The sequence below is a fragment of the Poecilia formosa genome, unplaced genomic scaffold (assembly GCF_000485575.1).
Source record: "Poecilia formosa unplaced genomic scaffold, Poecilia_formosa-5.1.2 Scaffold602, whole genome shotgun sequence".
NCBI classification, from domain to species: Eukaryota; Metazoa; Chordata; class Actinopteri; order Cyprinodontiformes; family Poeciliidae; genus Poecilia; species Poecilia formosa.
Window position 1 is genome coordinate 113,724 of NW_006800541.1, and position 11,601 is coordinate 125,324.

General features: G+C 37.9%; 1 protein-coding gene across 1 annotated transcript in view; it reads right to left on the minus strand.

The window, feature by feature from the left end:
- LOC103130056 (phospholipase D1-like) overlaps nt 1–9,693 on the minus strand; it is a 32,696-nt gene extending 23,003 nt beyond the window's left edge. Inside the window, exons 1-4 of the mRNA XM_016665624.1 lie at nt 9,558–9,693; nt 1,343–1,504; nt 1,106–1,269; nt 125–268 (exon numbers count right to left, since the gene is read on the minus strand). Of these exons, the coding sequence (XP_016521110.1) occupies nt 125–268; nt 1,106–1,269; nt 1,343–1,472 (438 nt within the window). The 5' untranslated portion in view covers nt 1,473–1,504; nt 9,558–9,693. The remainder of the gene's footprint in view (nt 1–124; nt 269–1,105; nt 1,270–1,342; nt 1,505–9,557) is intronic.
- Nucleotides 9,694–11,601: the final 1,908 nt, after the last annotated feature.

Genomic DNA, 11,601 nt, shown 5'->3' on the forward strand with positions numbered 1-11,601 from the left:
TTCCAGCAGCAGGTTGCCATGTTTCCAGCAGCAGGTTGCCATGTTTCCAGCAGCAGGTTGCCATGTTTCCAGCAGCAGGTTGCCATGTTTCCAGCAGCAGGTTGCCATGTTTCCAGCAGCCTTACCCTCGTGACGGCAGGTGCAGCCTCCTCAGCGCCTTGTAGGCCCTCAGGTCCCGGTGCAGCTCCACGAAGTGTTTCTCCTTCTTCTTCACCTCCCAGGTGAACTCTCCGTGTTTCAGCTCGATCCGGTACATGGCCGGCGTCGCCTGCAACAACATGGACCCGGTCAGTTCACCGCATTTCTGAAGCTGCTTCGGAAACTTGGCCAAACATTTCACCATCAATCTGCTCCTTAAGGGAAAACGACATGATTTAACACCGACTGAAACATTAAAGCAGCCAGAATGTTTTGGTTTACTGTTTGTAGATTAAATCATTTTTTCTTTGAAAATAATTTTATTAAAAATAATTTTTTCACGTTTCTAAGGCTCCATTGGGCTCTTCATTCACCCTGTGTGCCTCTTGATGCTGACACAGATTCCCCAAAGTGTGGCACGGGGGCCATTTGTGGCCCTTAGAATAATTCTGAGTGGCCCCCAAATGCAGTTCAATAATACAGCTACAAATCTGACCTTCAGTGGAAACTTTTCATCTTTTTAGGACGAGACGTTCAGTGACAAATTTAATTCTCCTTTAATACAAAGTGTTTTCACCAAGAACTTTTATTTTGTTAGCCGTGTTTTCACACCAGCAACTTAAAGTCTTTTATTCTCATTTAACATTTATTCTCCTAAACTTGGTGAATGGATGTTTTGTGAAGAGTTTTCCTTTTTGTTGCTGGAAATAGACTAAAAGGTTTTATAGACCAATTAAACTGAAAAAAAACCTAAAAAGTTTGGAAACTATTTTATTAAGACAAAAAAGCTACACAATAAAATTATTTTGCGTTTCAAGTGAGAAAAACAAAATGGCTCCTGAGGATTTTCAGATTTAGGATTCATGTTGCCAACAGTTCGGGCCCCTGAGTCCTCAGCAGTTATTTACAGTTATTAAAGCCAAAACGTGTCATTTGTTGCAGAAGAAGTGAAAAGTGAAACGGGCACCTTGTTGACGCTCCTCTGGACGGTGTTGTTGAAGCGATCCTGATTCGACGTGTATCGCTCCACCTCCAAGATTTTGGCGGTGATGGGAGAGGAAAGGAAGACCATGGCGTCGGACTCCTTGAAACCCACCAGACTGTAAATCGCAGTGAAGGGCAACCGGTCGCCTGCGAGGACAACAGCCAGCGTGACAAACCGGCAGGAAACAGAAGGAAATGAACGCGAAGCGAAGGCGGCTACCGGCTTCCGTTGTGGGGAATTCGCCGTCGCCGACGTCGAGGTCTTTAGTGTCCAGCTGCTCCATGATGGAGGTCATGTCGCTGGCCACCAGGTGTAAGGTGCTGGAGGTCGGCTCGGACTGCCGCAGCATGGCTAACACTTCGTCTGGAGCCCAGGGCTCACCTGGAGAGACAGGTAACAGCAGAAGGGTTTGTTTCAGTCAACCAGAGAAAAACACCAAAACCTAAAAGCTCATTATAGTGAACCTGTGGAAGAGCAATCACTGTTAGCAGCTGAAATATACAAATATTTCAGCTAATATCCCGTCTAAAACACTTAGAGCCGAATATTTTAATGGTTTAAAAAAGTAACGATTATCTAGTTATTGATTAATCTGTCGATTCTTCCGATTAATCAGATAAAAAAAATTTGTACATTCTGCTTGTTTTTAATTTAAGCCTTTTTTATACAATATTACAAATACATTAAACAAATAATTAAATTCATTTTTAAATAAGAAAGTAAACATTTTATTGCCTGAAACGCAACTGAACTCTTGATCATTTGTAATAAAATAAAATAAATCCTTCTACCATCAACATGTGAAAAGCTTCTCTGCTGGACTGAACATCAGTGCAGAGTAAGGCTGATCTGGGGATTATTTCTGGATTAACAGATTAATAACTAGACAGCAAAAGGAGATTTTTAAAGAACTGGAACCAGGTGAAACTGAAACTCCCACTAAAGGAGAATCTGACTGCACTGCATTCACATCAAATTAAAAATGTTGGTAAGAGAAATAAAAACACATTTAAAGTGGCACCTTGAGTCTGAAAACATGAATCTACAAACCAACCAGCAGAAAAAAACCAGTTCAATCCTGTTAGAAACCAAAACATTTAAACTTTGCTTAAACTATTTTATTCATAAAGCACTTTAAAAACAACGATAATCAACAAACATTAAAAATATGAAAAAACAAAAAGAAAAATCAAAACTAAATGAAACTTTTCAACAACTGAACCTCCAGATGGTCTGGATGAAACCGTGTTAAACGGCGACGACAGGCGCTTAAATTCTGCAACAAAAGTATGTTTCCATCTTTTTTTTCCAAAATCTCTCTCTTTTTTACTGTTAATTCAATGCCACATGCTGTTTTATTCTGTTTTTTAATTATGTAAAGCACCTTGAAATGCCTTTCTGCTGAAATGTGCAATACAGATAAAATTTGATTGATGTGAAACAGGGTGAATGGAAATCTGCTGCTGATCAGCAGAGGATCAGTTTATGATTTTCAACATGAAAATCTAATTAAAAGGATAAAGTTGTAGTTTTTAAATATTGTCCGACTTGTTTAAAGAGTAATTTATCTGCTAATATCTGCTCAGCTGCTGTTTTCTCTCCGTTTGTGTTTCTGGGTCAGTTTCAGTGAAAATCCCTCGACTCGATCCTCTTCATTCATGACTGAGCTCAGGCGCCGTTTGACCCGGTTTCTTCTTCCTCCATAAAACTCCCACGTGTTCCTACAGGAATACGCTCAGACATGAATCCGTGTTTCGCTGCTAATCCTGGATGTCTGGATTAGCGTCGCATCGGATCCGATCCGAGGCGAGGAGGAAACACGGCAGCAGAGAGAAACGGCTGAAAACCAGAACATCTTCAAGAATAAACCTGTAACATCATTTTGGTTTCCAACAGCTGCCTTTTCTTTCAGCCGTCTGTCATCAAATATTGGCGGAAACATTTGGAAAGCTGTGAATTTAGACTAAAATCATGTCGTTTCTCTGCAGTTATACAAACATTTTTCACGTAAGTTGCCATGGAAACCAACCAGCTTCACTGCAAAAACACAAAATCTTACAAAGTTTTTGAGTTTAGTTTTTAGTGCAAATATCTAGAACAGCTGAAATAAAACAAAACTCAAAAATAACTTTTCAGCAACTTTCAGTTAACTTCTTCATATTGATGAGAAAATATTAAGATTATTTCACTTATAATGACATTTTTCACATTTTAATTGAATTAATCTGCCAATGAAATCAATATTTTTTTCATCAATATTCAGGAAGTGTTGACTTAAAACAAGATTATTTGCTGAAAAATTACTTAAACGTCAGTTTTGTCTTATTTCATGTGTTTTAACAAATCTGTTCAAGAATCTAGACCAAAAATACTTGATAAGACGTTAAACTTGTGCTTTGGAAAGGAAAGCGACCTTCCCCTTAAATCATAAACCGAAATCTTTGGTTCAGTTTGATCAGCATCACCTGGCCGTCAATAAACTAATTATGATGTTTTTAAATAAGAAACACAAAATCGCAGGTGAATAAGTTAGTTCACCTGATAAGCCATTAAAAACATGCAGTGCCTTCGTGCTCCTGCCACTTCCTGTCGTCTTCTTCAGCGTTTTCGCCAGTAGTAACGTTTGGTTACTGATCACATGAAAAAAGGCCACCATGTTGTTTTGCTTTACCGACTATAAAACAGGCAGAAGTTTTAAAATGTGCTCAGCTTGTTTTTTATTCTGGTGGATAAACGGAGCAGTTCAGTGAAAACCTCCTCAGCTTTCTGTAAAAGTCACATTAAAACATCACCGCTGCTCTGCCAACCGGAAGCCAAAATCCTGAAGCTTTATTTGTTTACGATCTAAATGATATTCAAAAGGTTTCACTGGTTCACTTCCCTGTCAGAGACATTTCTGGGCTCCACAGAAAGTGAAATGGTGGTTTCCGTCTGCTTTCACTTCCTCCTGCAAAACGCAGCCAACAAAGACGGAACCGCAGAAACCAGAGAGAAAAGGAGACGCAACGTCTATCAGCAGATCCTCATGCTGGAATATTCCACATAAAATAAAACTAAACTGACTCACAAGTTACCTTACAGCAACATAAAGGAATGTAATTTCTTAATACTGATGAAAAAGTAATATTTATAAGTGAAATAATCTGCCAAGAGATTTTAACTAATGAGAAAAAATGTCTCATTCCACTGGTAGATTATTTCTCTTTATAAATAGTATTTTTCCATTAATATTAAGGAATTATTGACTCAAACCAAGTTTCTATGTCTTGCTGAAAAGTTACTTGTAAGTTAGTTTTCTTTTTATTTTATGTTTACTAAGAAATTTGAAACTAAACAAAAATACTTCCAGCATTTAGGTCAGATAAAGTTTCACCAGAACAGAATAAAGGTCAGAACTTCAAACGGGAAGTGAAGGTTGATTTAGAGACAATAAACATCAACAAGACAAAGTCAGTTACCATAAAATACATTCAGTCAGAAGTCACAGAATTAAATTAGGATATAAAACATGGAGTCTGTCACTGTTAGACCTGTTATGATAAATTATGCCAGAAGTTATCAAATTAAATGATAATATTGTTGCTTTTAGACCATTTATATTGATAAAGGCACAATAATAAAGCAAGAATATATTCTCAAATGAACTTTAAAATCTAATGAAAATTTAACCGACTGGAAAACATTTTAAATATTCAGAAAGAATAAATAGAAATAAATAATATGAATTATTAAGTCTCTGTAAACAAAGTTATTCCTCAGAAAGACGTCGAGTTGAAACTGGAAACTTTTATCATCCAGTTTTTGGCCGAAAGAGAAAAATGATAAATTATGAAAATAAATATTACTGAGTTTGTTTTAGTTTATTATGTGATTAGTTGATTTATTGTTTATTGCAACAGGCCTAGTGATTGTGTTCACTTTCCAACAGAAGCTCACAGATTTTAATAACTGTAATTTAAATAAAATTTGATTTGACTGAATGAAAACAGAAAAACACATCTTTGGTGCTTCATATCGTAAAAGTGAAAACGAATCTGTTTCGATGTTAAATCACAAATTAAAAGATTAACCAGTTAATTTTATTTTATTACGTTTAGATCTGATTTCATGAACCTCAGCAGCTTTATCAGCGTTGACCGTCTGCTGACGGCCTGAACGGTTTAACGGAGCGGCGAAGCCACTCTATGGATTAATCAGGTCTGATTAATCCATAATCAGGCCTGATTATGGATTAATCAGAAAGACGCCGCAGCTCATCAGACGCGTCGCCTAATGGACGCCTTCAGCTGAACGCGTGAAAAATGTCCAGAGAACCTGGAATCACAAGTTTCTGTCTGAACCGAATCAACGCTCAGCTCTCAACAGGTTTGATTCCAAACATTTTTCTTGGATCTGATTAGCAGCTAAATTTGGCAGCTAATCTAGAGGAGATGGAGCACAAAAAGAAAAGAATGTTTGGTGGATTACTTTTTGTAACAATGCTTCTTGGTAATAGATATTATATAAAATCTGTTTATTTTCCTTTAAATTGTGCCTCATTTGTTACAGAGTTAGCAGGTCTGCAGCAGAGCTGATCTTCTCTGCTAACGCCGTGCGACTGATTCTGCTTCGTACTTCAATATTCAGTTCAGTATTTGTGAATTTTTCTGTGGGACACGACTACAAATTATTTGTGATGATTTTTGTAAATATATCAGCTTTTTTGTAAATACAATGTGGCTTATATTGGCTGGCGTTTGCAAAGCAGCCAATCCAGGCGCTGATTGGCTGAAGCCCAAGATGCTAGCTTCTGCGTTAGCGCCAAGACGGTTTCACTGTGCGTATTAATGCATATTAGGACATATTTGGTTTTTAAAGTATTAAAATAGGCAGTTATCGGCATTTTTAGAAGGAAATCTAAAGTATTTGAGCTTTGGTAGTTCTTCTTCTATGGTTATATTTTAGTGCCACTTCTGGTGGAGAAAATAGTTTATAATGGAGAGAAGAAAAGTAAAAAAAAATATCCAGATATTTGACCTACAGTCTCATCATGAGAACAATACCAAGGTATTACAATCGACTTTTCCAAAGGATATAAGCAGTGAATGCTAAGCTAACGTTTAGCATGGTGTCTTATGCTAGGCCTGAGCCACCACAGCATCACTCTGCCTCCACCAAAAGATGATTCCTGCAGTTTTCTGTGTATACATGTAAAATATTCTAACCACCTCAGCAAACTCTGATAACTGTCATGCAAATCGATCCGGTGCTTTGGGTCCGGCGGGTCGCCACAACCTGCTGCTGGGACGCGTTCAGAGAGAGCTGAGTGTTTGTAGTATGCAAAGCATGCAGAGCAAACATCCTGAGCGGCTCGATTCTCTGCTGGAAACAGAGAATCATTGTTAACCCGAGGAAGACGTGAGTCTGGTTGAACCGGCGGCGCAGAAAGTCACGACTCCAAGTTCAACCACAAGTCAAGGTCTGAGCCGCCCCTGAACGCCTCATCTACCTTCACATTTTTACCTAAATCAACCTGTTCTTTCATCAAAACATCAGCAAAAACATCCAAACTGACACAGTTATGTTTCTACTTTATCCTCATTCAGTTGCATGAGGTCCAGCAGAAACTCCGGCTTTTCAGCTCCAGTCAACAAGAAACGGGTCAGACGAGTGAAACGCGTGTTGAGGCCTGAAATAGAAGATCTTTGTTTTTAAGTTATGACTAAAAGCAAACAGAGGAGCTCCGAGATTTATCAGAAAATACATTTAAACCAGAGCTGAACTGGGCAGACTGGGAGTTGCTCAGCTCCCAGTGTCAACGTACAGAAACAAGAAACTTTTAGGACAAATTTGTTCAAACTTCTCAGTGGGTTTTCTTTTTTACTACTAAATTAATGTAAGATTGCTATTTTTTCCATCAGCAATGTCATAAAACTACAAATAAAAGATATATAAAACTCATGAAATTATTTGCTTTTGTTAATTCTGTGAAATGAAATCAACAAATTCATATTTTGGTAATAAAATAAAATATGTAAAAATGTAAAAATAAAAACAGTCAGATTTGCTACTTCTAAGAAAAATCTACTTTCCATTTTTTAGAATAAATTTAAAAGAAATAGGCCATATTTTGGTTATTTTAATGATATATTTTTGCCATCTTCAACGGATGCACACGTTCAAGTCTTTATTTTAGAAAATATGTTTTTTTCTCATTTCCCATAAACTTAAAATAAAAACAAAATAAAACAAAATCAAACATTTTCCATCTAAAGAAAATGTGATTTTTCTTCTTTTTTTAACTGAATGCTTTAAGATTCCTGTTTATCTTTTTAATTTTCATTATTTTGTCATTAATTTTACTTTGTTGCATCATCCAGGCAGAAGCTCATCCAGTTTTTAAAAATTTGCAGCGATTCCAGTTCCATCAAGTCTGAGAAATTTCGAGGTTTTTCACCAACATTGCTTCATTTTTATAAGAAAAAAATCTAAATAGACATTCAGTCACTTTTCTGCAAACATCTTGGAAAATTAGAAGTTAAATCATTTTTATTTTTGCAGATTGCATCATAAAATCAGATCCCATTTGTTTTTTACATCTGTCCAGGTTTAATTTTTCTTTCCAACCTTGCGTCTTGCCGTCCTGCAGTTTGACTGGTGACCAAAACTGTACTCAGTCCAACTAATACTCATATAAAGTATGCATGACCGTCCTGGGATCTTATTCTTGGATAAATATATAATGTGTTTTACTGCAGTTTCATTAGAATCAGATTTCATACGACTGACAGACCCAATAAGATGAAAAAAGAACAAAACATATCAGATTTTATAAAAAGACGTTAAATTACCAGATTCATTCAAATGATGACAAATATTCAAAACACAAGGTGGGATAACGTAAAATAATACAAAATCAAAGTGGAAAACTATCAATTATTCTTGTATTTATTCTGATTATTCTTATTCAGATCTTTTTTTTTTACTAATTTTTAGGAGAAATTTCCAGATTTTATTTCACTGATTTGAATGTGACATCATGTGACCTCAGTGTCACATGACCTGTGTGTGTTGGGAACCACAGCAGTGCAACACAGGCTGTAGAAAGTATCAACCAGAACCAGAACCAGAACCAGGTGAACTTTCACCTCAACACGCCGCGCTCATTAACGATGTGGACCTCAAGTCCGAACCTGGCGGAGACAACAATAAATCAAAATTCTTTAAAATTTATCACAGTAAATGATAAACGATATGATAAATGATCACCTCTAAACAGAAGCAGAGTTACGTTTTATTCAAGTAAGAGTTTAAATACGTCACAATAAAATTACTCAAGTAAAAAGCACCGCGTAGTACAGATACGCCTAAAAGTGTATTTTTTTCAAAAAAGTAAATATAACTACCATACTCTGCCCCAGTCAGGGTCAGAGAACAGCAGGAGCTTTCAGTTTTTACAGAGTATGTAAACATCTGGACTCAAACGTCTCTAAATGCGTCTGCAGGTTGGATTCCTGAACTCTGCAAATATTCCCTTTGGCTCCAAACGTCTGGAGGCTACGGCTCCAAACATCCGTCCCACCTAAACCTTCTGCTCCAAGATAATCTTCATCTGAGCTTCAATCCAGATTAAAGCAGAAACACCTCGACTCTCCAGCATCTGAAGCCACTGATGCTGCGGTTGGTGCCGTTGCCTCCGGGCCACTGAGCACTCTCTGTAATTGGGTACATGGTGGACTATTACCCCCCTCACACACACCGTCACTCACCAGGCTAACCAAACACACACACACACCGCTAATCTGCCAAAACTAACGTTGAGACGAACCAAGAGCCTTCAGGAACCAGAGACAGGAAGCTGGAAGGAAAACCTGAGCAGATTGAGCTGCAGCTGTGGCTGAATTATGAGGGAGGAGACGTTTCTCTGAAGCATAATTACTGCTGCTGACATTTCACCAGAACTCCAGCTGACTCATTTCTATCAGAACCGAAGAATTAAAGTTTAATCACCTCCATAAAAACACAGATGAGAAAAACTGCAGACAGATTTTGAGATCTGCAAAATCAGTTTTATCTGTAGTTGGTTGTTTGGTTTCCATGTTGATGATTATTTGCATGATGGACGAACCTGCTCACATTTATTTTTAAATATGTTAGAAATTTACCTGGCTGACATTTTACTTATTCACATATAACAAACTAGACTGAATGACAGCATGTTTTTAATTCATCTTAGTGAAACTAAAAACCCTTTGAGTGAATCAGGATGTTTGCACAGGAATCAAAACGTTTCAGAAACAAAGAAGCTGCTTTGTGTTCAAAGGAGATGTTTTTTCTGCAGGCCTGAACAATCCCGCCTCAGCAGAGATTAATCCTCAATCAGCCCGTTTTAGGAAACTTTATGAAAAACAAACCGAGAGAAAACAGAACCGTCAGATCCAAACACAACACTGACCTGAACCCGCACACCCTGAGGGACGCCGAGCATCTTCACAGGGATAAAACGTCCTCTGGTCACCTGCTCAGGTCTGCAGCTTCACCTTTAACCTCTGCACACACCGCCACACACACTGACACACACACTGACACACACACAGACACACACACACACACACACACACCGCTACACACACCGACACACACACCGCTACACACACCGACACACACACCGACACACACACCGCCACCCAGCCCCTCCAGCTGCCGGTCACAAGGCTGAGAGCCGCAGCTGAAACTGCAGCAGAGACGCTCACACCGGACAGCAGGACTCCAGGGGGCGGGGCTTACTGACCAACCGGCTGTGATTGGCTAGAGGAGCCAGACATCAGCCAATGAGAGGAGAGGGAGGAGCTTTCAGCGTTAAAGCTGCAGAAACATTCAGAGAATCTGATTTTAAATCCGTTTAAATATTTACACATTAAAAAAGAGTCGCAATATACAAACTATTAAACCCAAGATAAATTAATAATTCTGATTATTAATATTTTTAAAGGGCAATAATCCATTTTATTTACGATAGGGATGGACAATAAATCAATAACATATCACAACGGTGATCAATTTCAATAGATATCACATCTAATAGAATATTCAATATATAGAATATGAACTGAACCGCACAGCATTCTGGGAGATGTAGGCGTCCACAGTCCACGTTCCTACAGAAATGCCACGTTGAGTTAAAATGTTTATTTATTCAATAATCTGGCAGCAAAAAGATTTTTAGTTTTTGATTCAAATCTGATTCCTTCACCAGAGTCAGGTGGTTGTTCAATACTTGAATCATTTTTTCCCGTTGAGTATTAATTACTCAATCAATTCATAATCACAATAAAATACTTTAACATTTTCTAATTCTGCATGTAAAAATTAACCAGTTTTGGTTAATAAGTAATTAGAGTGTTAAATCTTGACTATTTAAGTTATAAATGTATTTAAGTTACAAAAACTATCAAACACACTCTAAAAACTAATTAAAACCAACTAATTAGACAAAAAGTCACAATAAAACTAAACTACAATGAAAAACCCAAAACTGCTCCCCTGCTCCATTGTTTAGGTCATTTGGCATTTTGGTCATTTCTAAAAATGACCAAAGTGGAAAATTAAAATAATTTCAGAGTCGTTTCAGAACCAGTGAATCGTTTTATTGTGTGAGCTTTACCTCCAGAGACCGGCTCTGCCCCACCACACCCAGCCAGACACGCCTACCATAACCTGCTGAGCCCTGAGATCCGCTTCTGCTGCCAACATATTCAGACAAGAAGTCAGAACATGTTTCCTTCATGCAATCCGTCATAAACGTCACGGCGGTTATTGAGTCGACTGGTCGAGTAAAACGAGTTTCAATGGTCTGGCTTCAAAATGTGTTGATTCTTGTGTTTTTAAAAAACAAATAACTGAACAATGGGGAAACATTTTTGTATTTTTAGATGTTTTAGTTGATTGGTTTGTCGGCTGCTGTTAAACGTTCATTAAAACATCGATGTTAAGGTCTGAGTTTCCTGATCTTTGACCAAAGAGTTTCACCCAAACATGCAAACAGAAACTCACACCAACATGCTAAACAAGCTCTGCATCGGTGGCAACACGACTCGACATGGAGGGAAACTTTGCAGCTTTCAGCTTCCATCCACCACAAATCTGGAACAAACCTCCAGAAAACTGAAAAACAGCCGAAACACTGAGTTCCTTTGAATCGAGGCTAAAACCCGAATGTTTAGAGTTTAGTTTGGACCATAAGAAAAGAAACATTGACCAACATATTTGATGTGTATCGATGATTTTGATGATGTAATGTTCGTCTCTGGTTCCTCATTGACTGCATGTTTTTATTTTTGTTTTTATGATTTAAAGCAATTTGAACGGCCTTGTTGATTAAATCTGCTACATACATAAACTGGGTTTACTGGGTTTGTTGGGTTTACTGGGTTTGCTGGGTTTACTGGGTTTGCTGGGTTTGCTGGGTTTGCTGGGTTTACTGGGTTTGTTGGGTTTGT